Here is a 26,520-nt window from a genome sequence, read left to right as displayed (position 1 = left end):
CGATTTGTCTCAGGAGGTGCTGTTCCGTTTTTCGTTTGTATGTATATTATAGAGGACCAGGCATCCTCTTTGGAACTTAGCACTCCTCGCCCATCCCCCACCCCTTGGTGGTTTTAAATCAGAGTGAAAATGGAGCTGGACCCTCCATGTTAGAGTAGGTCCCACCTGATAAGAAGCTACCTTGCCGTCTGGTAGGTGGGCCCGACATATTTTTGATCAATAATATGCGCTAAGAGCTTCTTTACTGCATTTGCAGTAAGTATTGCTGTCATTTATTTGACCCTGTTCATACATGTATTTGTTTGTCCAGTCTTGGTGCATATAGTGGTGTGCTGCTACTTTTTTCGTTTATTGTATTATTGCCCGGTATGCCTGCACCCGCGATTTGTCTCAGGAGGTGCTGTTCCGTTTTTCGTTTGTATGTATATTATAGAGGACCAGGCATCCTCTTTGGAACTTAGCACTCCTCGCCCATCCCCCACCCCTTGGTGGTTTTAAATCAGAGTGAAAATGGAGCTGGACCCTCCATGTTAGAGTAGGTCCCACCTGATAAGAAGCTACCTTGCCGTCTGGTAGGTGGGCCCGACATATTTTTGATCAATAATATGCGCTAAGAGCTTCTTTACTGCATTTGCAGTAAGTATTGCTGTCATTTATTTGACCCTGTTCATACATGTATTTGTTTGTCCAGTCTTGGTGCATATAGTGGTGTGCTGCTACTTTTTTCGTTTATTGTATTATTGCCCGGTATGCCTGCACCCGCGATTTGTCTCAGGAGGTGCTGTTCCGTTTTTCGTTTGTATGTATATTATAGAGGACCAGGCATCCTCTTTGGAACTTAGCACTCCTCGCCCATCCCCCACCCCTTGGTGGTTTTAAATCAGAGTGAAAATGGAGCTGGACCCTCCATGTTAGAGTAGGTCCCACCTGATAAGAAGCTACCTTGCCGTCTGGTAGGTGGGCCCGACATATTTTTGATCAATAATATGCGCTAAGAGCTTCTTTACTGCATTTGCAGTAAGTATTGCTGTCATTTATTTGACCCTGTTCATACATGTATTTGTTTGTCCAGTCTTGGTGCATATAGTGGTGTGCTGCTACTTTTTTCGTTTATTGTATTATTGCCCGGTATGCCTGCACCCGCGATTTGTCTCAGGAGGTGCTGTTCCGTTTTTCGTTTGTATATAAATATATATATATGTATATACAGTTGCCAGAAAAAGTATGTGACTTAAAGACCAGATCACATTTTATGACCAATTTGTGCAGAAATCCATATCATTCCAAAGGGTTCACATACTTTTTCTTGCAACTGTATATAGCACGTCTATGCACCTTTCCTTATTGTCTGTAGCTTTTTCATCTCACTGGAATATATTTTCTATTTTCTAAATTCCTAGGATATCGTAAATTCCCTCCAAGCCCAGAAGCACCTGCTGCTTACAGGTAAGGACAGGACTCTGCCCCGAGTCACGTCTAACATGTCACAACGTCTCTTCTTCCAGGTTATTTGTCTCTTTATTTCACTTTTAGATTACTTTTACATTGTGTTTCTTCTGTGGCGTCACTCTAGACACACAGAGTTGATTTGCTGCAAATCCGCAATTAAACTATTATCTATTTATCCTGCCTATGCATACACCCTTTTTTGCCTTTTTAATAAAAAAAATTGTACATGTTCTATCAACAGTGTTAAAAATACAACCGTTATAGGTATCCTCTCAATTAACAAACATAGCTTATACCCACGGGGTTCATAAACATGCCAGGCCTGTATGGGAATGAATCAGCTGCTATATGTGATGTCATGAGCACAAACTTAAAACCTATAAATGCATTCACGGCATAGTAGTAAGAATAAACAGACTTTTTGTCCACCATGACACTGTACTGGACATAGTTCTTGCTTTCTGGTCCCAGTAGAAGAGTGTGCTATAAATGTTTGATATTATATTTGCCTGGCAACACAAAAATGTTGTGTATTCTGCCAGAGCAGAAGCAGCTGAGCAGATTGATATATAGTTTGTGGGAAATAATAATATATTTACGGTACATATATAGCGCCACCATATTCTGCAGGGCTTTACAATTCAGTGGGTTCATGTACAAAACAAAAGACATCACAAAGTAACTGGCTAATATACAACTGAAAAACTAGGAGTAAGGGCCCTGCTCACAAGAGCTTACAATCTATGAGGAAGTGGGGGTGACACATAAGGTAGTTGATTGTGATATGTAGTAGTTGAGCCATTATTGAACTGAAAGCAGTGGTGTAGGCTGATCTGCTTCGGGTTTGGGACTGTTAGAAGATCGAGTTCAGGTCTGAGGAGTCGGAAGGAAGGGGTTAGGTTACTAGCAGAATAGTCAGTTTAGGTAGCTTGATAAGCCTGCCTGAGAAGATGTGTTTTTAAGGCACGTTTGACGGTGGAGAAGTTGTGAATTGACCTAATATTCCGGGGCAGAGTATTCCAGAGAGTAGGTGCAGCTCGAGAAAAGTTTTGAAGACGGGAGTGAGAGGTACGAATTATGGAGGTTATTAATCTTAGGTCGCTAACAGAACGGAGAGCACGAGTTGGGTGGTAGATGGAGATGAGGGAGGAGATGTATGGAGGTGCAGCACTGTGGAGAGCTTTGTGGGTGAGGGTGAGAAGTTTGAACTGTATTCTGTGGTGGATGGGCAACCAGTGAAGTGACTGGCACAGACTAGTAGCATCAGTGTAGTGTTTGTATGGATAGATGAGCCTGGCTGCAGCATTTAGGACAGACTGAAGGGGGGAGAGTTTAGTGAGAGGGAGACCGATTAGTAATGCGTTGCAGTAGTCAAGACGAGAATGAATCAAAGCAACTACAAGAGTTTTGGCTGTTTCCACAATAAGAAAATAAATATATTTCATTCCTTTAAATTCTTGCTCATTCTAGGCTTTGAAGACAAGGAGGCGGTCCTATCGGTGATTGACAAATACATGTTTTACTGAATCTCCCCCCCACCCCCAAAAAAATAAAAATAAAATACATATCAATCTGCTCAGTGCCTCCTGCTCACAGCTCAGACACCATGTGACAGTTTCCTTTTAAATATTAATTCTGTATTAATTAACTTCATATATTCTAAATGTATAGTTGTGTTGTCAAAGTAGGTACCCCAACATAGCATGACATACATGTGGACAAGTTGATATGGATTGGTAGCACCAGGAGGGCCAGCAATATCGAAGGGACTCGGTGCAATGCATACTCCACTTGATTTTCCTGTTTGATATGAATGAAGCTTAATTACTGTATAAGGCAAAGTTATGCAGCCGCCTGCCATATTTATAAGAGCTTTGCTTGCAGTTATTTACATTTTGAGACTGTGTTCTTCTTAAGCCGCGTGTTATGAACCCTGGCAGTCTGTTCTGGTGGACAAACAGGCTGCCAAAGTTCACTGTATCTGACAAAGATGCCGGCCTTTGGCCGGAAAAGAATACTACATCCAACATTTTTTGTCTGGCTGCCGCTACTGTTTGGCCGCTGCTCCAGTCCCTGCCTTATTCCACTTCCTGTTCTTGGGCTCCACCCCTGAAACAGCTTGTCCGCTTAGTTAATCGCTGGCTGAGCCGTGTGATCACTGCAGCCAGTGATTGGCTGAGCTGGTGGTTCAAGCCGTTTCCAGAGTGTCAAGCCAGAGAGCAGGAAGTGGAGAGGAGCGGTTACTGGGCAGTGTTGAAGAACAGCGGTGGGGGTAACATGAGTACTTCTATGTTACCCAACGCTGATCACATTTTTTTATAAAAATGATACCCCTTTCTAATGTGGAGATGTCTGTGCATAAACGACCATACGCAGCATACTCAACTCAATTATATATCTCATATCAAAATATATATAATCATAAACAGCATAATAGTGTAAAATAGGAATATGTGCCTTCTTATATTATTTCCTGGTATTGCCATACAAGAGTGATTAGTCAGTGTAGGGTGCAGCATAATAAACAGGAGCTTTCTTACGACATTTTATAGTACAGCTACCTGGAAGGAGTTCATGACAGAGATAATATGGTCATGATAATCAGCTGCTGCATGAGTGTTGTGTTCTGGAGACGTCGGGGCACTTACCTTCCAGCCTAGCAGATAACATATTGAATGTAACAGTTTTCGGCAGGATTATCTGTTGTAATAACCACCTTTATCATTTTGACCATTCCCTTCCTGGTAAGGAAAGGCATCTGTTATTTTGTTTCTGGGCTCCTACGAATTGTCGAATCTTCATGCTGGGGTCAAGACTTCATTTTCTGATGGATCAATGGTGGATCCATTTTTAATATAACAAAATCTAGGCTGAACTTTAATTGACTTTGACTTTAACGGGATCCATTAGGCTCCTGTTTACTTACTTGGTAGCTATGATATTCTGCCTGTCAAAAGAAGCACAAACCTGACGGAGCAGCCCTGGCAGGTGCCAGCTGTCCAGGACAATGCAAATAGCATATATAGATTGTTAAATGCTTTCCACATCCCAAATTTCAGTACTGCCTTGTGCTATCCTTCACTCAGTTGGCTGTACGAGCAGAGTGGCTTGATGGCTCCTCACTCGTAGCACACAGCATCTGGGGTAGGCAATTTTTCCAATTTATTAATTACAGACAACTCCTTTAAGGCTACTTTCACACTTGCGACAGAGTGATCCATTGCATTGCAAGAACAGATCCGTCTGTCCATTTGTCATACGGACAAACAAATCAGTTTCAATTTTTTTCCGGCATTGCAGTATTTTTAATGCCGAATCCAGCACTAATACATTCCTGTGTAAAAAAATGCCGGATCGGGCATTCAGGCAAGAGATAAAACAGTAGCATGCCGCGGTATTATCTCCATCCTGAACAGTCAAAAAGACTGAACTGAAGACATCCTGAACGGATTGCTCTCCATTCAGAATACATGGGGATAAAACTGATCAGTTCTTTTCCGGTATTGAGCCCCTAGGACAGAACTCTATGCCGGAAAAGAAAAACGCTAGTGTGAAAGTACCCTAAGGCTAAAGTCCATATGATGATTGGGTAGAAAATCTTCATAGAAAATCTTATAATTAGTGCTCCTCTCTACCATGACCACCTCTGGGAGCAAGTAAACTGAGGGCAAAAGATTAAGATTGTTTTGGTCTCCACTCAGTGGTCCATTGTCACTTCCTTATTTCCTCCATTTTTGGTGATCTACAGTACTTTCAGTTGTCTGCTGCTTCTTTCTATGCTCATCTGCCATAATTTATAGTGATCACATGGGGCAAGGTGGGGGCCTATATATATGTCTGATACTCTGGTAATAACCCCCATGCTAGAGTGACACATAGGCAGCCACTAGGGATGAGCGAACTCGAACTGTATAGTACCGAATTTTGGGGTGTCCGTGACACGGACCCGAACCCGGACATTTTCGTAAAAGTCCGGGTTCGGGTTCGGTGTTCGTCGCTTTCTTGGCGCTTTTGTGACGCTTTCTTGGCGCTTTTTGAAAGGCTGCAAAGCAGCCAATCAACAAGCGTCATACTACTTGCCCCAAGAGGCCATCACAGCCATGCCTACTATTGGCATGGCTGTGATTGGCCAGAGCACCATGTGACCCAGCCTCTATTTAAGCTGGAGTCACATAGCGCCGCCCGTCACTCTGCTCTGATTAGCGTAGGGAGAGGTTGCGGCTGCGACAGTAGGGCGAGATTAGGCAGATTAACTCCTCCAAAGGACTTGATTAACTGATCGATCTGCAGCTGTGGATCATTGAGCTGCTGATCCTCAATTGCTCACTGTTTTTAGGCTGCCCAGACCGTTTGTCAGTCACATTTTTCTGGGGTGATCGGCGGCCATTTTGTGTCTTGTGGTGCGCCAGCACAAGCTGCGACCAAGTGCATTTAACCCTCAATGGTGTGGTTGTTTTTTGGCTAAAGCCTACATCAGGGTGAAGCTGTCACACCAAGTGCATTTAACCAGCAATAGTCTGTTCATTTTTTGGCCATATACAAAATCAGGGGCAAGCTGCGCCTGTCACCAAGTGCATTTAACCCTCAATGGTGTGGTTGTTTTTTGGCTAAAGCCTACATCAGGGTGAAGCTGTCACACCAAGTGCATTTAACCAGCAATAGTCTGTTCATTTTTTGGCCATATACAAAATCAGGGGCAAGCTGCGCCTGTCACCAAGTGCATTTAACCCTCAATGGTGTGGTTGTTTTTTGGCTAAAGCCTACATCAGGGTGAAGCTGTCACACCAAGTGCATTTAACCAGCAATAGTCTGTTCATTTTTTGGCCATATACAAAATCAGGGGCAAGCTGCGCCTGTCACCAAGTGCATTTAACCCTCAATGGTGTGGTTGTTTTTTGGCTAAAGCCTACATCAGGGTGAAGCTGTCACACCAAGTGCATTTAACCAGCAATAGTCTGTTCATTTTTTGGCCATATACAAAATCAGGGGCAAGCTGCGCCTGTCACCAAGTGCATTTAACCCTCAATGGTGTGGTTGTTTTCTGGCTAAAGCCTACATCAGGGTGAAGCTGTCACACCAAGTGCATTTAACCAGCAATAGTCTGTTTATTTTTTGGCCATATACTACATCAGGGGCAAGCTGCGCCCGTCACCAAGTGCATTTAACCCTCAGTAGTGTGGTTGGTCAAGCTGTGACACCAAGTGCATTTAACCAGCAATAGTCTGTTCATTTTTTGGCCATATACTACATCAGGGGCAAGCTGCGCCCGTCACCAAGTGCATTTAACCAGCAATAGTGTGGTTATTTTTTGGCCATATCCCAGTCTAATTCTGTCACTTAATCCATACCGGTCACCCAGCGCCTAAATACTAGGCCTCAAATTTATATCCCGCTAAATCTCTCGTTACCGCTGTCCTGTTGTAGCTGGGAAAGTTATTTAGTGTCCGTCAAAGCACATTTTTTGTTCTGGGTTGAAGTACAATTCCCAATTTAGCAATTTCATAATTTAGTGGTTTCTGCTATATCAGAGCTATTTGAAATCTATCCCTAAAAGGGTATATAATATTCAAGGTGCACATTGGGTCATTCAGAATAACTTCACACACACCCGCTACTGTGTATTTTCAAGTCTAATTCTGTCACTAAACCCATACCTGTCACCCAGCGCCTAAATACTAGGCCTCAAATTTATATCCTGCTAAATCTCTCGTTACCGCTGTCCTGTTGTAGCTGGGAAAGTTATTTAGTGTCCGTCAAAGCACATTTTTTGTTCTGGGTTGAAGTACAATTCCCAATTTAGCAATTTCATAATTTAGTGGTTTCTGCTATATCAGAGCTATTTGAAATCTATCCCTAAAAGGGTATATAATATTCAAGGTGCACATTGGGTCATTCAGAATAACTTCACACACACCCGCTACTGTGTATTTTCAAGTCTAATTCTGTCACTAAACCCATACCTGTCACCCAGCGCCTAAATACTAGGCCTCAAATTTATATCCTGCTAAATCTCTCGTTACCGCTGTCCTGTTGTAGCTGGGAAAGTTATTTAGTGTCCGTCAAAGCACATTTTTTCTTCTGGGTTGAAATACAATTCCCAATTTAGCAATTTCATAATTTAGTGGTTTCTGCTATATCAGAGCTATTTGAAATCTATCCCTAAAAGGGTAGATCATATTGAAGGTGCACATAGGGTCATTCAGAATAACTTCACACACACCCGCTACTGTGTATTTCCAAGTCTAATTCTGTCACTAAACCCATACCTGTCACCCAGCGCCTAAATACTAGGCCTCAAATTTATATCCTGCTAAATCTCTCGTTACCGCTGTACTGTTGTTGCTTGGAAAGATATTTAGTGTCCGTCAAAGCACATTTTTTGTTCTGGGTTGAAGTACAATTCCCAATTTAGCAATTTCATAATTTAGTGGTTTCTGCTATATCAGAGCTATTTGAAATCTATCCCTAAAAGGGTATATAATATTCAAGGTGCACATTGGGTCATTCAGAATAACTTCACACACACCCGCTACTGTGTATTTTCAAGTCTAATTCTGTCACTAAACCCATACCTGTCACCCAGCGCCTAAATACTAGGCCTCAAATTTATATCCTGCTAAATCTCTCGTTACCGCTGTACTGTTGTTGCTGGGCAAGATATTTAGTGTCCGTCAAAGCACATTTTTTGTTCTGGGTTGAAATACAATTCCCAATTTAGCAATTTCATAATTTAGTGGTTTCTGCTATATCAGAGCTATTTGAAATCTATCCCTAAAAGGGTATATAATATTCAAGGTGCACATTGGGTCATTCAGAATAACTTCACACACACCCGCTACTGTGTATTTTCAAGTCTAATTCTGTCACTAAACCCATACCTGTCACCCAGCGCCTAAATACTAGGCCTCAAATTTATATCCTGCTAAATCTCTCGTTACCGCTGTACTGTTGTTGCTGGGCAAGATATTTAGTGTCCGTCAAAGCACATTTTTTGTTCTGGGTTGAAATACAATTCCCAATTTAGCAATTTCATAATTTAGTGGTTTCTGCTATATCAGAGCTATTTGAAATCTATCCCTAAAAGGGTATATAATATTCAAGGTGCACATAGGGTCATTCAGAATAACTTCACACACACGCTTCTGTGCATTTCCAAGTCTAATTCTGTCACTAAATCCATACCGGTCACCCAGCGCCTAAATACTAGGCCTCAAATTTATATCCTGCTAAATCTCTCGTTACCGCTGTACTGTTGTTGCTGGGCAAGATATTTAGTGTCCGTCAAAGCACATTTTTTGTTCTGGGTTGAAATACAATTCCCAATTTAGCAATTTCATAATTTAGTGGTTTCTGCTATATCAGAGCTATTTGAAATCTATCCCTAAAAGGGTATATAATATTCAAGGTGCACATAGGGTCATTCAGAATAACTTCACACACACGCTTCTGTGCATTTCCAAGTCTAATTCTGTCACTAAATCCATACCGGTCACCCAGCGCCTAAATACTAGGCCTCAAATTTATATCCCGCTGAATTTGAATACAATACATTGGGCCAAATAATATATTTGTTGTTGTGGTGAACCATAACAATGAGAAAAACATCTAGTAAGGGACGCGGACGTGGACATGGTCGTGGTGGTGTTAGTGGACCCTCTGGTGCTGGGAGAGGACGTGGCCGTTCTGCCACATCCACACGTCCTAGTGTACCAACTACCTCAGGTCCCAGTAGCCGCCAGAATTTACAGCGATATATGGTGGGGCCCAATGCCGTTCTAAGGATGGTAAGGCCTGAGCAGGTACAGGCATTAGTCAATTGGGTGGCCGACAGTGGATCCAGCACGTTCACATTATCTCCCACCCAGTCTTCTGCAGAAAGCGCACAGATGGCGCCTGAAAACCAACCCCATCAGTCTGTCACATCACCCCCATGCATACCAGGGAAACTGTCTCAGCCTCAAGTTATGCAGCAGTCTCTTATGCTGTTTGAAGACTCCGCTGGCAGGGTTTCCCAAGGGCATCCACCTAGCCCTTCCCCAGCGGTGAAAGACATAGAATGCACTGACGCACAACCACTTATGTTTCCTGATGATGAGGACATGGGAATACCACCTCAGCATGTCTCTGATGATGACGAAACACAGGTGCCAACTGCTGCGTCTTTCTGCAGTGTGCAGACTGAACAGGAGGTCAGGGATCAAGACTGGGTGGAAGACGATGCAGGGGACGATGAGGTCCTAGACCCCACATGGAATGAAGGTCGTGCCACTGACTTTCACAGTTCGGAGGAAGAGGCAGTGGTGAGACCGAGCCAACAGCGTAGCAAAAGAGGGAGCAGTGGGCAAAAGCAGAACACCCGCCGCCAAGAGACTCCGCCTGCTACTGACCGCCGCCATCTGGGACCGAGCACCCCAAAGGCAGCTTCAAGGAGTTCCCTGGCATGGCACTTCTTCAAACAATGTGCTGACGACAAGACCCGAGTGGTTTGCACGCTGTGCCATCAGAGCCTGAAGCGAGGCATTAACGTTCTGAACCTGAGCACAACCTGCATGACCAGGCACCTGCATGCAAAGCATGAACTGCAGTGGAGTAAACACCTTAAAACCAAGGAAGTCACTCAGGCTCCCCCTGCTACCTCTTCTGCTGCTGCCGCCTCGGCCTATTCTGCTGCTGCCGCCTCGGCCTCTTCCTCCGCCTCTGGAGGAACGTTGGCACCTGCCGCCCAGCAAACAGGGGATGTACCACCAACACCACCACCACCACCTCCGTCACCAAGCGTCTCAACCATGTCACACGCCAGCGTTCAGCTCTCCATCTCACAAACATTTGATAGAAAGCGTAAATTCCCACCTAGCCACCCTCGATCCCTGGCCCTGAATGCCAGCATTTCTAAACTACTGGCCTATGAAATGCTGTCATTTAGGCTGGTGGACACAGACAGCTTCAAACAGCTCATGTCGCTTGCTGTCCCACAGTATGTTGTTCCCAGCCGGCACTACTTCTCCAAGAGAGCCGTGCCTTCCCTGCACAACCAAGTATCCGATAAAATCAAGTGTGCACTGCGCAACGCCATCTGTAGCAAGGTCCACCTAACCACAGATACGTGGACCAGTAAGCACGGCCAGGGACGCTATATCTCCCTAACTGCACACTGGGTAAATGTAGTGGCAGCTGGGCCCCAGGCGGAGAGCTGTTTGGCGCACGTCCTTCCGCCGCCAAGGATCGCAGGGCAACATTCTTTGCCTCCTGTTGCCACCTCCTCCTTCTCGGCTTCCTCCTCCTCTTCTTCCACCTGCTCATCCAGTCAGCCACACACCTTCACCACCAACTTCAGCACAGCCCGGGGTAAACGTCAGCAGGCCATTCTGAAACTCATATGTTTGGGGGACAGGCCCCACACCGCACAGGAGTTGTGGCGGGGTATTGAACAACAGACCGACGAGTGGTTGCTGCCGGTGAGCCTCAAGCCCGGCCTGGTGGTGTGTGATAATGGGCGAAATCTCGTTGCAGCTCTGGGACTAGCCAATTTGACGCACATCCCTTGCTTGGCGCATGTGCTGAATTTGGTGGTGCAGAAGTTCATTCACAACTACCCCGACATGTCAGAGCTGCTGCATAAAGTGCGGGCCGTCTGTTCGCGCTTCCGGCGTTCACATCCTGCCGCTGCTCGCCTGTCTGCGCTACAGCGTAACTTCGGCCTTCCCGCTCACCGCCTCATATGCGACGTGCCCACCAGGTGGAACTCCACCTTGCACATGCTGGACAGACTGTGCGAGCAGCAGCAGGCCATAGTGGAGTTTCAGCTGCAGCACGCACGGGTCAGTCGCACTACAGAACAGCACCACTTCACCACCAATGACTGGGCCTCCATGCGAGACCTGTGTGCCCTGTTGCGCTGTTTCGAGTACTCCACCAACATGGCCAGTGGCGATGACACCGTTATCAGCGTTACAATACCACTTCTATGTCTCCTTGAGAAAACACTTAGGGCGATGATGGAAGAGGAGGTGGCCCAGGAGGAGAAGGAGGAGGAGGAGGAAGAGGGGTCATTTTTAGCACTTTCAGGCCAGTCTCTTCGAAGTGACTCAGAGGGAGGTTTTTGGCAACAGCAGAGGCCAGGTACAAATGTGGCCAGCCAGGGCCCACTACTGGAGGACGAGGAGGACGAGGATGAGGAGGAGGTGGAGGAGGATGAGGATGAAGCATGGTCACAGCGGGGTGGCACCCAACGCAGCTCGGGTCCATCACTGGTGCGTGGCTGGGGGGAAAGGCAGGACGATGACGATACGCCTCCCACAGAGGACAGCTTGTCCTTACCCCTGGGCAGCCTGGCACACATGAGCGACTACATGCTGCAGTGCCTGCGCAACGACAGCAGAGTTGCCCACATTTTAACCTGTGCGGACTACTGGGTTGCCACCCTGCTGGATCCACGCTACAAAGACAATGTGCCCACCTTACTTCCTGCACTGGAGCGTGATAGGAAGATGCGCGAGTACAAGCGCACGTTGGTAGACGCGCTACTGAGAGCATTCCCAAATGTCACAGGGGAACAAGTGGAAGCCCAAGGCCAAGGCAGAGGAGGAGCAAGAGGTCGCCAAGGCAGCTGTGTCACGGCCAGCTCCTCTGAGGGCAGGGTTAGCATGGCAGAGATGTGGAAAACTTTTGTCAACACGCCACAGCTAACTGCACCACCACCTGATACGCAACGTGTTAGCAGGAGGCAACATTTCACTAACATGGTGGAACAGTACGTGTGCACACCCCTCCACGTACTGACTGATGGTTCGGCCCCATTCAACTTCTGGGTCTCTAAATTGTCCACGTGGCCAGAGCTAGCCTTTTATGCCTTGGAGGTGCTGGCCTGCCCGGCAGCCAGCGTTTTGTCTGAACGTGTATTCAGCACGGCAGGGGGCGTCATTACAGACAAACGCAGCCGCCTGTCTACAGCCAATGTGGACAAGCTGACGTTCATAAAAATGAACCAGGCATGGATCCCACAGGACCTGTCCGTCCCTTGTCCAGATTAGACATTAACTACCTCCCCATAACCATATATTATTGGACTCCAGGGCACTTCCTCATTCAATCCTATTTTTATTTTCATTTTACCATTATATTGCAAGGCTACCCAAAGTTGAATGAACCTCTCCTCTGCCTGTGTGCTAGGCCTAAATATATGCCAATGGATTGTTGCAGTGGTGGCTGACGTGAAGCCTCATTCTCTGCTATGATATGAAGACTGATTCTCTGCTGACATGAAGCCAGATTGTCTGTTACGGGACCTCTCTCCTCTGCCTGTGTGCTAGGCCTAAATATATGCCAATGGATTGTTGCAGTGGTGGCTGACGTGAAGCCTGATTCTCTGCTATGACATGCAGACTGATTCTCTGGTGACATGAAGCCAGATCCTCTGTTACGGGACCTCTCTCCTCTGCCTGGGTGCTGGGCCTAAATATATGAAAATGGACTGTTGCAGTGGTGGGTGACGTGAAGCCTGATTCTCTGCTATGACATGCAGACTGATTCTCTGGTGACATGAAGCCAGATCCTCTGTTACGGGACCTCTCTCCTCTGCCTGGGTGCTGGGCCTAAATTTATGAAAATGGACTGTTGCAGTGGTGGGTGACGTGAAGCCTCATTCTCTGCTATGACATGCAGACTGATTCTCTGCTGACATGAAGCCAGATTGTCTGTTACGGGACCTCTCTCCTCTGCCTGTGTGCTAGGCCTAAATATATGCCAATGGATTGTTGCAGTGGTGGCTGACGTGAAGCCTGATTCTCTGCTATGACATGCAGACTGATTCTCTGGTGACATGAAGCCAGATCCTCTGTTACGGGACCTCTCTCCTCTGCCTGGGTGCTGGGCCTAAATATCTGACAATGGACTGTTGCATTGGTGGCTGACGTGAAGCCTGATTCTCTGCTATGATATGAAGACTGATTCTCTGCTGACATGAAGCCAGATTGTCTGTTACGGGACCTCTCTCCTCTGCCTGTGTGCTAGGCCTAAATATATGCCAATGGATTGTTGCAGTGGTGGCTGACGTGAAGCCTGATTCTCTGCTATGACATGCAGACTGATTCTCTGGTGACATGAAGCCAGATCCTCTGTTACGGGACCTCTCTCCTCTGCCTGGGTGCTGGGCCTAAATTTATGAAAATGGACTGTTGCAGTGGTGGGTGACGTGAAGCCTGATTCTCTGCTATGACATGCAGACTGATTCTCTGGTGACATGAAGCCAGATCCTCTGTTACGGGACCTCTCTCCTCTGCCTGGGTGCTGGGCCTAAATTTATGAAAATGGACTGTTGCAGTGGTGGGTGACGTGAAGCCTCATTCTCTGCTATGACATGCAGACTGATTCTCTGCTGACATGAAGCCAGATTGTCTGTTACGGGACCTCTCTCCTCTGCCTGGGTGCTGGGCCTGAATTTATGACAATGGACTGTTGCAGTGGTGGCTGACGTGAAGCCTGATTCTCTGCTATGATATGAAGACTGATTCTCTGCTGACATGAAGCCAGATTGTCTGTTACGGGACCTCTCTCCTCTGCCTGGGTGCCGGGGCCTAAATATCTGAGAATGGACTGTTCCAGTGGTGGGTAACGGGAAGCCAGATTCTCTGCTATGATATGAAGACTGATTCTCTGCTGACATGAAGCCAGATTGTCTGTTACGGGACCTCTCTCCTCTGCCTGGGTGCTGGGCCTAAATTTATGAAAATGGACTATTACAGTGGTGGGTGACGTGAAGCCTGATTCTCTGCTATGACATGAAGACTGATTCTCTGCTGACATGAAGCCAGATTGTCTGTTACGGGACCTCTCTCCTCTGCCTGGGTGCCGGGGCCTAAATATCTGAGAATGGACTGTTCCAGTGGTGGGTGACGGGAAGCCAGATTCTCTGCTATGGAACCTCTCTCCAATTGATTTTGGTTAATTTTTATTTATTTAATTTTTATTTTAATTAATTTCCCTATCCACATTTGTTTGCAGGGGATTTACCTACATGTTGCTGCCTTTTGCAGCCCTCTAGCCCTTTCCTGGGCTGTTTTACAGCCGTTTTAGTGCCGAAAAGTTCGGGTCCCCATTGACTTCAATGGGGTTCGGGTTCGGGACGAAGTTCGGATCGGGTTCGGATCCCGAACCCGAACATTTCCGGGATGTTCGGCCGAACTTCTCGAACCCGAACATCCAGGTGTTCGCTCAACTCTAGCAGCCACATCAGAGTGACACTGTCTTCTGCAGTGGATTGCCTACTAATCCAGAGGTTAGGCAGCCCAACTGTTAAATTAGGGCATACCTTGCTGCATCTCCATACAAGAGCACACAAACGTAAATTGCTGACCAGTGATGGTCAGTTCCAGTGTTCGCCTGTAAGGTAGACTTACCCGTCCGGCGATGCACAGGTAAGCCCTTACCTGTGCCTGTGTCGGGAGCCGGTCTAAAATCAAATGCAGTCACCGGGAGAAGGCAGTTCCGAGAACAGCCGCCGGGGGCCTTCATCGGGCTGTTCTCGGAACTGCCTGCTCCCGGTGACCGCATTTGATTTCAGACCGGCTCCCGACACAGGCACAGGTAAGGGCTTACCTGTGCATCGACGGACGGGTGAGTCTACCCTACTAAAGATGACAGCCCGCATGTGTTCGCTGGTGAACACTGCAAACTGACCATCACTGTTGCTGACATTTAAGCCCTGCCCTGGACACCCCAAACCCACCAGGAACACAGGAACACCTTCTTCTGGGTGGAGTTTACATAAACTTTGCCCATTTTCAGGAACAAAATTTACTGGGATTGTCCATGAAATTTGGGGCAATTACAGCAAATTTGGGATAATTGGCAACTATGCAACAGTGACTTCAGTACTGAGTAGAATAAAGGTTTGTTGTCACTGCCTATGAGGCCATCATGAAAGTGATACTATTAATATTTCGTTTTTGAGGGGTCATGCACACAACCGTGTGCTGCCCGTGGCAGCATTGCGGCCCACATACGACGCGTCTGCAATACACGGGCACCGGCCATGTGCATCCCGCATCACGGATCGCGGACCCATTCACTTCAATGGGTCCGCAATCCGGGAGATGCGTAACGGAGGCATGGAACGGAAGTCCACGGAGGCACTACGGAGTGCTTCCGTAGGTTTTCTGTCCGTGCCTCCGCACCGCAAAAAAGTAGTGCATGCACTACTTTTTTGCGGTGCGGACAGATCACGGACCCATTCAAGTTGAATGGGTCTGGATCTGTCTGCAGCCGCCGCACGGACGTTGCCGTGCATTGGGGACCGCAAATTGCATGAGCCCTTACTGTCTCATTATATTTCCTGTTTGGTAAGGATGCATTCATTATTCCAATGTTGTACTCCGGTAATTGCTGGATTAATTTATTAACAAGAACTATACAAATGAAGGCATCTGTTATGTCTTGGGCAGGTTACAACCTCTGCTCTGATGGGATAGATTCTCTGGGTTATTACAACGGTTCCATTTCTGTAACGGAGTTTGGCTTGGATTGTCTGAACTGGGCCGAATTTCCTGACTACATGAAGCAGTATCCAGGGCGAGGACTTGGGTATCACAACTACTGCCGAAATCCAGATGGATTAAGTACACCATGGTGCTTTTATCGTCAACCGTCAGGAATGATAAGCTGGGCTCGCTGCGACTGCAGCCAGGGTATGTAGCTACTTAATGTATCTACTATTCAGATGACATCACAGATCCTACAGATACTTTGCCTTTGTTAAAATGCACTTAATTATTACACACAAAAATTGAAGTTGACAATTTTTTTGGGCTGAACCAATCTATTCTCTTGTTTAGTATATTATTGCCATGTCCATGGGTTCTGTTCAGCCGGTATCATAGCTCAACTCTATTGAAGAGAATGGGATTGAGCTGCAATACCAATCACAACCTGAAAAACAGGTGTGGCACTGTTTTTGGAAGAATGCTGCTGTATTTTAGGCATAATTTACCTAGCTGAGAATTAATACGGTATAAAGTATATACTTTCTCTCTTTCATCTAGATAAATGATGTGTGTTCCCCTGTCATGATAAAGGAAAAATTATTCTTTGTTAAATGCTTCAATCATTTGCTATTTATATCATGCTGATAAATGCATACCGGCATATTCCTTACAGGTGCTATTCGTCTGCTGGGTGACCCTTCTTCCCAGAGCAGTGGAGTTCAGCTCTATTTCAAAGGAGTTTGGGGAAACATATGTAGCGACTACTGGACAGATTGGGATGCAAGTGTGGTTTGCAGACAGCTCGGAATCAGGTCAGTTTGAAGCGCTGGTAAATTAGACATGCCTGGTTGCTCTAACCCAACTCCTCCAAGGCACTGCTGGCACTATCCCATCCCAACATTGCATAAAAATTACTTTATTAGGGTGCTTTCACACTAGCATTGCTGGATTCTGCCAGGCAGTTCCGTTGCCGGAACTGCCTGCCGGATCTGGCATCTGTATGCAAACAGATAGCATTTGTAGATGGATCTGAATGCGGATCCGTCTCGCAAAAGCATTGCAATACCGGATTTGTCTCTCCGATTGTCATCCAAAATAACGGATCCGGTATTTATCTTTTTCACACTTTTAAAGGTCTGCGCATGCGCAGACCCCAAAACAGGGTCCGTTTTTCCAGAACACTTTATGCATTAATGCATTTCAATGGAAAATAATGCTGGATCCGGCATTCCGGCAAGTGTTCCGGAATTTTGGACGGAGAAAATACTGCAGTGACTGAACTGAAGACATCCTGCTGCATACTGAACGGATTGCTCTCCATTCAGAATGCATTAGGATAAAACTGATCAGTTCTTTTCCGGTATTGAGCCCCAAGGATGGAACTAATACCGGAAAGTTTAACGCAAGTGTGAAAGTATCCTTAGTCAGTACAATCAAAACCTGAAATTGCAAAAACTCCCAGAAATGGAGGGGTGCTCTTTCCCACAACCTTGAGCATTGTTGAAAAAGTGAATGCTGCCTATGATGGAAATGTGTTACAATACACAGTGCATCACAGCTTACTGTGTTTGGGGTCCATATTGATAGCTGTCCAGCCTCAGAGTGCCTACAATGTGTATATGACCATCAGAACTGGAAGACAGAGCAATGGAAAAAGGTGGCCTGGTCTGATGAATCATGTTTCATTTTACATAATATAGATGGCAGGGTACGTTAGCATTGTTTACTTGGGGTAAAGATGGCACCAGGATACACTATGGGAAGAAGGCAAGCCGGAGGATGTAGTATAATGCCTGGGCAATGTTCTTGGGTCTGGTATTCGTATGGATGTTATTTTGACATGTACTATCTACATATACATGTCTATGTAATTCTAATGGCTGTGGCCTCATTCAGCAGGATAAGGCATTTTGACACACTGCAAAAATTGTTCAGTAATGGTTTGTTGACTTAGCCTCTAGATTCCTCAGATATTAATCAATCTGTGGAATCTTCTTGACAAACTGGAAAAGCACATTTAATCAAATTCTGCTAACACTTTGGTGCCAGATACCACAGGAGACCTTCAGAGATCATGTGTAGGTCATGCCCCAACAGGTTAGAACTGTTTTGGCGGCACAAGTGTCAACTTTACAATATTAAGCAGGCGGATTTCATGTTATGACTAATTGGTTTTAGATTTATTAATATTTAAGGTTATTGAAGGAAGCCAACCTCCTGTCTATGGTTACTATCAGACTGGACAAGTGGTAACCTAACCCGTGCAATCCAGTTGTTTTCCCAAGATAAGCTCTTCCTGAGTTGTCTGCTTGCTGGTTCTACCATATAAATACCATCTTCCTTTCAGCTGCTTGTGGTGGAATCAGGGTAGTAAACTGTAAATTGACCACCAGTTGTCCCATGCCAGTCATCTATTACTGTAAAAGTGAACTGATATGGCTGGAACATTCCTTGACCAATTAAATGTTTGGTAAATCTGTACAAATCGGAGTAAACTGATATAACATAAAGACATTGTAGACATGTAAGTCTTCTTGACATAGAAGACTTACAGCAAACAATGAAAGAAAGGGTTCTATCCATAGGATAGTCAATTGATGTTTGATTAAAGGTCTGTCTATCCCTGAGATCTCTATAATCATCAGAACGAAAGGCTTGTCTCACAGCTTGTATGTACAGTGTACATGCAACCACCATGCCCAGCTGCATGTATGAAGGAACGTATGAGCCTAGATAACAGTGAAGGAGCAGCTGCATTCACTATAGTCCCTTTGTTCTGATAAACAATGCTTGTCCCTCTAGCCAGACCCACACCGATCAAACACTGATGGCCTATCCTACATTTTGTAGATAAAGTTTTAAGAATTATTGACCCAAGCAAAAAAACACAGAGGGAGACATTGAGACAAATTTCATACTAATGCGCAAAAGAAAGTTTAATTTCAGGACATTGTTGAAGTTTTGGTCATCACTGTTTCTGTCCTGGTTAATATGGAAGCCATATATTCTGCTAATGATTTTAACAGTGAAATTGGCACAGCTAAAAAGATCCCTGATCATGCTCCTTGGACAACCCCTGTACTTCTGGAATCTGCCAATTGCCGAGGGGATGAGAAAGCCTTACTACACTGCAGCTATACCCAGGGCAAAGGTTGCAGGAATAAGGAGGTAGCTGCCATCACCTGCTCTCCTCCTGAAGGTAAATTTTTAACACTTGGCTATCTTTACAGAAAACTTCATAGCATGATTCAGACCACAATTCTTGAGTCTGCCCTCCAGTTTCTGAAGTTACTAATCACCACTGCTAATAAGATCTTATTTTTCATTCTCTGAAGAGCAGGTTTAAAGCCCCCTCTACGTCTGGTGGCAGGAAAGGACCGATTTGAGGGGCGTGTTGAAGTGTTTTTTAAGGGTCAGTGGGGAACAGTTTGTGATGATCACTGGGATGACAAAGATGCTGAAGTCATATGCAGACAACTAGGATTTAAGTGAGTACCATCCACTTTATACTTTGTTATATTAGTTGCAGTACTCTTTTATATTAGTAATTGAAATGTTACTGCTTTAGTTCCTTTAAAGAGTTTCTACGGGAATTTAGAAAATGATAATACCTAAATATTACCTCATTATAAATATATTCCCAAATACCTTACATTAGTTATAATGGCTTGTTTTGTCTATGGAGCAATCATTAGGAGAAACAAAATGGCCACTGTCCTATTAATACACACAAAACCTGTCCTAATCACACAGCAGGACAAGTTACTTCACAACACTAAGATAAAGAGCTGCCTCATCCTCCTTGTCAGGGATTAGGATCCTGATCTTCATCTGAATCTCTGTTGGAATTGAGTTCATGAGCAGATGTGGCTAATGAGCAGCAGCACTTAGTCTCCATTACTACAGTCCCACATTTGCACAGTCTGTCCTGTCCATCCTTTCTGTACTCCTTATGAACTCCATTACCACAAAGATTCAGCTAAATATCATATTAAACTGTCTTCAGGATCATAATCCCTGACATGCAGATCAAAGAGGAGGATGAGGCAGCTCGTTAGCTCAGTGTTGTGAAGTAACTTGTCCCCCTGTGCGATTAGGAAAGGTTTTGTGTGTAGTAATAGGACAGCGGCCATAAATTGTCTTTGTAAAACAGCTCCTTAAAATAATCGATTTACAAAAGATGCCATGTGATTTAATATTTCAGTGGGAAGCCTAAAGCCTGGGTATGGGCTCATTATGGACAAGGCAGTGGTCCCATATTACTTGATGAAGTAGAGTGTTTGGGCAATGAGTCTTCATTAGATTTTTGTCAGAAGAATAATTGGGGACATCACAATTGTGACCATATTGAAGATGCTGGAGTTTCCTGCAGTCCTTTTATAGGTAAGTTAGTTTTGGCTTGATATGAAACCATGACAATGTGAAATATGGATAATGTATTTTATGCCTTCTACAGATGGAGCTGTAAGATTATCTGGTGGTCAAAATGCTGGTGAAGGACGAGTGGAAGTATATTACAATGGAGAATGGGGAACTGTATGTGATGATGGTTGGACTGAACACAATGCACAGGTGGTTTGCAGACAAATAGGCTTCAGGTATTTAAATAAATAATAAAAGTGGTTGTATGTAGGGACTTGATTAAAACAATGGGCTATCACTAATTCTATTGAAGATGGTCAGCCAGAGACTTAAAGAGGACCTTTCACCGATTATTACACTGTGAACTAAGTATACAGACATGGAGAGTGGCGCCCGGGGATCTCACTGCACTTACTATTATCCCTGGGCGCCACTCCGTTCTCCTGCTATGCCCTCCGGTATCTCTGCTCACTAAGTTATAGTAGGCGGAGATTTCAGTCACTAAGTTATGGTAGGGGGAGTCTGCCCTTGTTCTGCTCTAGCACTGGCCAATCGCAGCGCAGAGCTCACAGCCTGGGATGTTATTTTCTCCCAGGCTGTGAGCTCTGCAATGCGATTAGCCAGCGCTACAGAAGAATAAGGGCAGCCTACCATGACTTAGTGGCAGGAGATACCGGAGGGCATAGCAGGAGAACGGAGCGGCGCCCGGGGATAATAGTAAGTGCAGTGAGATCCCCAGGCGCCGCTCTCCATGTCTGTATACTTAGTTCACAATGTCATAATCGGTGAAAGGTCCTCGATAAATTGATTTTCTTGGGCCCTAGTGCAAAATCGGTAACAAGAATTCAAATTTTCTCTATTAGTGTCCTCTTATGTGAAAGAGACCACTGGGCCCTTACGGTACCAATGCCCGGTTATGCTCCTAGGGCCAGCACAATGCTAGAAACTACTTTTCTTTGTCCAAATGGTCAGCATATGACAAATGGTCATCGTTTATAAAGATCCAGACAGCCATGGTTTAGAAAAATGTCTTAGCATTAATTGTATTGGTGGTATATTGTTGCTGTTTGCATTGCCTCCGTCTTTGCCATGCAGGGGTATGACCCCACAGTTAGGTTTCTGGCACCAGGACGCTCGCCGTCTGCCGACTTCCTTACTGCAAGTGCGCCGAATACTAAACAGCACGGCACATGCATGAGATTTACCCGGCATGCAGAGCCAGAAGGAGGAGGCAAACACTGGCCTGGCTGGCCCTGTCAATCAAGACTTGGAGGGCGTGAAATGAGGTGGGAGAACGGAGCCTCTAGGAGCAGGAGCAATGCCTTCCCTGCTCCTAGAGGCTAATTTGCATAATTTGCATATGATAAAAGTACTAATTCTGGAGTAACGGCGGCATGAATAAAAACAAGATCATTCTGGTGACAGAAACCCTCTAAATTCTATTCCCATGAAAATAGGGGGAGATTTGTCAAAATTGTTACAGCGCAAAACTGGCTTAGTTGCCCATAGCAACCAATCAGTGATCTTTTCATTTTACAAAAGAGCTCTGAAAAATGAAAGGAGGAATCTGATTGGTTGCTATGGGCAACCAGACCGGTTTTCCTTTGCACCAGTTTTGATAAATCCTCCCCTATAATTTGCATCCATGGACACATAAAAGTACGGTAAATGATGCATGCACTATTCTGGTCCTTGTTTCACAGAAAGCATTGAAAACAATTGTTTCCAGTGTCCGGTGACCATATGTCCTACATGGACATATGGTCCTCACTGTGTATAAAAAAAAAAAATCAAACATGCATTATGGCTGTAACATGGATGATTTTTAATACATTCATGTGAATAAGGACCAAATCCTAATTTTTAAAACCTTGGCAGGGAGAAGGGAAGTTGAAAGTGACATCTGGAAGAAACCACTCCCCTCCAGTAACCACATCGATTTGCTGCGATTTTCATAAAATTGAAGCACAATATTCAGGGGCGGACAGGGAACTTAAAGAAAACCTGTCACCGGGATTTTGTGTATAGAGCTGAGATGAGTCAGGGACAGGACTCGTCTCAGGTTAATTTGCATATGTATCAAATCGTTTTTTTTACACAATAAAAGCACACAGAGCTATGGGGACTGGGTATTGAAGATGTGCTAGCAGCCATCTATCAACCCATGTCCTCAGTTCTATACACAAAATCCTGGTGACAGGTTCCCTTTAACCTCTTAGGGAGCTGTATAAATAATACACACTGTATTACTCATACAGCCAACGCATTCCAATACAGAAGTATTGGAATGCATTGTAAAGGGGATCAGACCCCCCAAAGTGGGACAAAAAATAAAGTGAAAAAAAAAGTTGAAAAAATAAAGTTTCCCCCCCCCAAAAAAATTAAAAGTAAAAAAATAAAAATGTCATTTTCCCCAAATAAAGTAAAAAAAAATCATAAAAAATAGGGAAAAAAGAAGTAGACATATTAGGTATCGCTGCGTCCGTATCGACCGGCTCTATAAACATATCACATGACCTAACCCCTCAGATGAACACCGTAAAAAAAAAAACTGTGCTAAATAAACAATTTATTTGTCACCCTACATCACTAAAAGTACAACAGCAAGCAATCAAAAAGGCGTATGCCTACCAAAATAGTACCAATCTAACTGTCACCTCATCCCGCAAAAAATGAGCCCCTACCTAAGACTACCTAAGACAATCACCCAAAAAATAAAAAAACCATGGCTCAGAATATGGAGACACTAAAACAATTTTTTTTTTGTTTTAAAAAAGCTGTTATTGTGTAAAACTTAAGTAAATTAAAAAAAAGTATACATATTAGGTAATAACCTGCTCTATAAAATATCACATGACCTAACCCCTCAGGTGAACATGGTAAAAAAACAACTTTAAAAAACGGTGTATAAAAAGCAATTTTTTATCACCTTACATCACAAAAAGTGTAATACAAAGCGATCAAAAAGTCATACGCACCCCAAAATAGTGCCAATCAAACCAGCATCTCATCCCGCAAAAATCATAACCTACCCAAGATAATTGCCCAAAAACTGAAAAAACTATGGCTATCAGACTATGGAGAAACTAAAACATGTTTTTTTTTTGGTTTCAAAAATGAAATCATTGTGTAAAACTTACATAAATAAAAAAAGTATACATATTAGGTATCGCAGCATCCGTAATAACCTGCTCTATAAAGATATCACATGACCTAACCCTTCAGGTGATTACAGTAAAAAAGTTAAACTAAAAACGGTGTAAAAAATGCCATTTTTTGTCACCTTACATCACAAAAAGTGTAATACCAAGCGATCAAAAAGTCATACGCACCACAAAATAGTGCTAATCAAACCGTCCTCTCATCCTGCAAAAATCATACCCTACCCAAGATAATCGACCAAAAAATTAATAAAACTATGGCTTTCAGAATGTGGAGACACTAAAGAATCCCAAAAAAAAAAAATATGCTTTGTTATGTAAAACTGAAACAAACAACCAACCATATTTGGTATTGTCGCGTCCGTGACAACCTGCTCTATAAAAATACCACATGATCTAACCTGTCAGATGAATGTTGTAAATAACAAAAAATAAAAACGGTGCCGAAACAGCTATTTCTTGTTACCTTACCTCACAAAAAGTGTAATATAGAGCAACCAAAAATCATATGTACCCTAAAATACTACTCTAGGGGTGCATCAGGGGGGATTCAAATGGGACATGGTGTCAAAAAACCAGTCCAGAAAAATCTGCCTTCAAAAAAACGTATTATTCAAAATTATTCGAATGGAAAATCTGCCAAAAATGTGAAATTTCAAAATGTTATCTCTATTTTCCATTAATTCTTGTGGAACACCTAAAGGGTTAACAAAGTTTGTAAAATCAGTTTTGAATACCTTGAGGGGTGTAGTTTTGGGTGGTTTCTATTATGTAAGCCTCACAAAGTGACTTCAGACCTGAATTGGTCCTTAAAAAGTAGGTTTTAGAAAATTTCAGAAAAATTTCAAGATTTGCTTCTAAACTTCTAGGCCTTTTAACATCCCCAAAAAATAAAATGTCATTCCCAAAATGATCCAAACATGAAGTAGACATATGGGGAATGTAAAGTAATAACTATTTTTGTAGGTATTACTATGTATTATAGAAGTAGAGAAATTGAAACTTGGAAATTTGCAAATTTTTTAACATTTTGGGTAAATTTGGTATTGTTTTATAAATAAAAATTATTTTTTTGGACTCGATTTTGCCAGCGGCATGAAGTACAATATGAGACAACAAAACAATTTCAGAATAGCCTGGATAAGTCAAAGCGTTTTAAAGTTATCACCAAATAAAGTCACACTGGTCAGATTTGCAAAAAATGGCCTGGTCCTTAAGGTGAAAATGAGCCCGGTCCTTAACCTCCTCCCGTCACACTAACGCCGAAAGGCGTCATTTCTGCGGCGCTCCCAGGTCACACTAACGCCAATAGGCGTCATCTCGCGAGACGCGAGATTTCCTGTGAACGCGCGCACACAGGCGCGCGCGCTCACAGGAACGGAAGGTAAGCGAGTGGATCTCCAGCATGCCAGCGGCGATCGTTCGCTGGCAGGCTGGAGATCCGAATTTTTTAACCCCTAACAGGTATATTAGACGCTGTTTTCATAACAGCGTCTAATATACCTCCTACCTGGTCCTCTGGTGGTCCCTTTTGTTAGGATCGACCACCAGAGGACACAGGTAGGTCAGTAAAGTCGCACCAAACACTACACTACACTACACACACCCCCCCGTCACTTATTAACCCCTTATAAACCCCTGATCACCCATGATCACCCCATATAAACTCCCTGATCACCCCCCTGTCATTGATCACCCCCCTGTCAGGCTCCGTTCAGACGTCCGTATGATTTTTACGGATCCACGGATACATGGATCGGATCCGCAAAAAGCATACGGACGTCTGAATGGAGCCTTACAGGGGGGTGATCAATGACAGGCGGGTGATCACCTATATACACTCCCTGATCACCCCCTGTCATTGATCACCCCCCTGTCATTGATCACTCCCCTGTAAGGCTCCATTCAGACGTCCGCATGATTTTTACGGATCCATGGATACATGGATCGGATCCGCAAAACACATGCGGACGTCTGAATGGAGCCTTACAGGGGGTGATCAATGACATGCGGGTGATCACCCATATACACTCCCTGATCACCCCCCTGTCATTGATAACCCCCCTGTAAGGCTCCATTCAGACGTCCGCATGCGTTTTGTGGATCCGATCCATGTATCCATGGATCCGTAAAAAATCATGCGGATGTCTGAATGGAGCCTTACAGGGGGGGTGATCAGTGACAGGGGGGTGATCACCCTGATCACCCCCTGTCATTGATAACCCCCCTGTAAGGCTCCATTCAGACGTCAGCATGCGTTTTGTGGATCCGATCCATGGATCCGTAAAAAATCATGCGGATGTCTGAATGGAGCCTTACAGGGGGGGTGATCAGTGACAGGGGGGTGATTACCCTGATCACCCCCTGTCATTGATAACCCCCCTGTAAGGCTCCATTCAGATGTCCGCATGCGTTTTGTGGATCCGATCCATGTATCCATGGATCCGTAAAAAATCATGCGGATGTCTGAATGGAGCCTTACAGGGGGGGTGATCAGTGACAGGGGGGTGATTACCCTGATCACCCCCTGTCATTGATAACCCCCCTGTAAGGCTCCATTCAGACGTCAGCATGCGTTTTGTGGATCCGATCCATGGATCCGTAAAAAATCATGCGGATGTCTGAATGGAGCCTTACAGGGGGGGTGATCAGTGACAGGGGGGTGATTACCCTGATCACCCCCTGTCATTGATAACCCCCCTGTAAGGCTCCATTCAGACGTCCACATGCGTTTTGTGGATCCGATCCATGTATCCATGGATCCGTAAAAAATCATGCGGATGTCTGAATGGAGCCTTACAGGGGGGGTGATCAGTGACAGGGGAGTGATCACCCTGATTACCCTGATCACCCCTGTCATTGATAACCCCCCTGTAAGGCTCCATTCAGACGTCCGCATGCGTTTTGTGGATCCGATCCATGTATCCATGGATCCGTAAAAAATCATGCAGATGTCTGAATGGAGCCTTACAGGGGGGGTGATCAGTGACAGGGGGGTGATCACCCTGATTACCCTGATCATCCCCTGTCATTGATAACCCCCCTGTAAGGCTCCATTCAGACGTCCGCAT

At 44.7% G+C, this 26,520-nt stretch overlaps 1 protein-coding gene across 1 annotated transcript in view; it reads left to right on the top strand.

The window, feature by feature from the left end:
- The window catches only part of LOC122941078 (neurotrypsin-like), an 84,399-nt gene that overhangs the window by 22,774 nt on the left and 35,105 nt on the right, over nt 1-26,520 (top strand). The window contains exons 2-8 of the mRNA XM_044298068.1: nt 1,401-1,446; nt 15,888-16,130; nt 16,600-16,738; nt 18,953-19,125; nt 19,267-19,414; nt 20,131-20,309; nt 20,383-20,524. Of these exons, the coding sequence (XP_044154003.1) occupies nt 1,401-1,446; nt 15,888-16,130; nt 16,600-16,738; nt 18,953-19,125; nt 19,267-19,414; nt 20,131-20,309; nt 20,383-20,524 (1,070 nt within the window). The remainder of the gene's footprint in view (nt 1-1,400; nt 1,447-15,887; nt 16,131-16,599; nt 16,739-18,952; nt 19,126-19,266; nt 19,415-20,130; nt 20,310-20,382; nt 20,525-26,520) is intronic.

The sequence above is a fragment of the Bufo gargarizans genome, chromosome 6, assembly GCF_014858855.1.
Source record: "Bufo gargarizans isolate SCDJY-AF-19 chromosome 6, ASM1485885v1, whole genome shotgun sequence".
NCBI lineage: Eukaryota > Metazoa > Chordata > Amphibia > Anura > Bufonidae > Bufo > Bufo gargarizans.
This window is presented reverse-complemented; position numbering and strand designations above follow the sequence as displayed.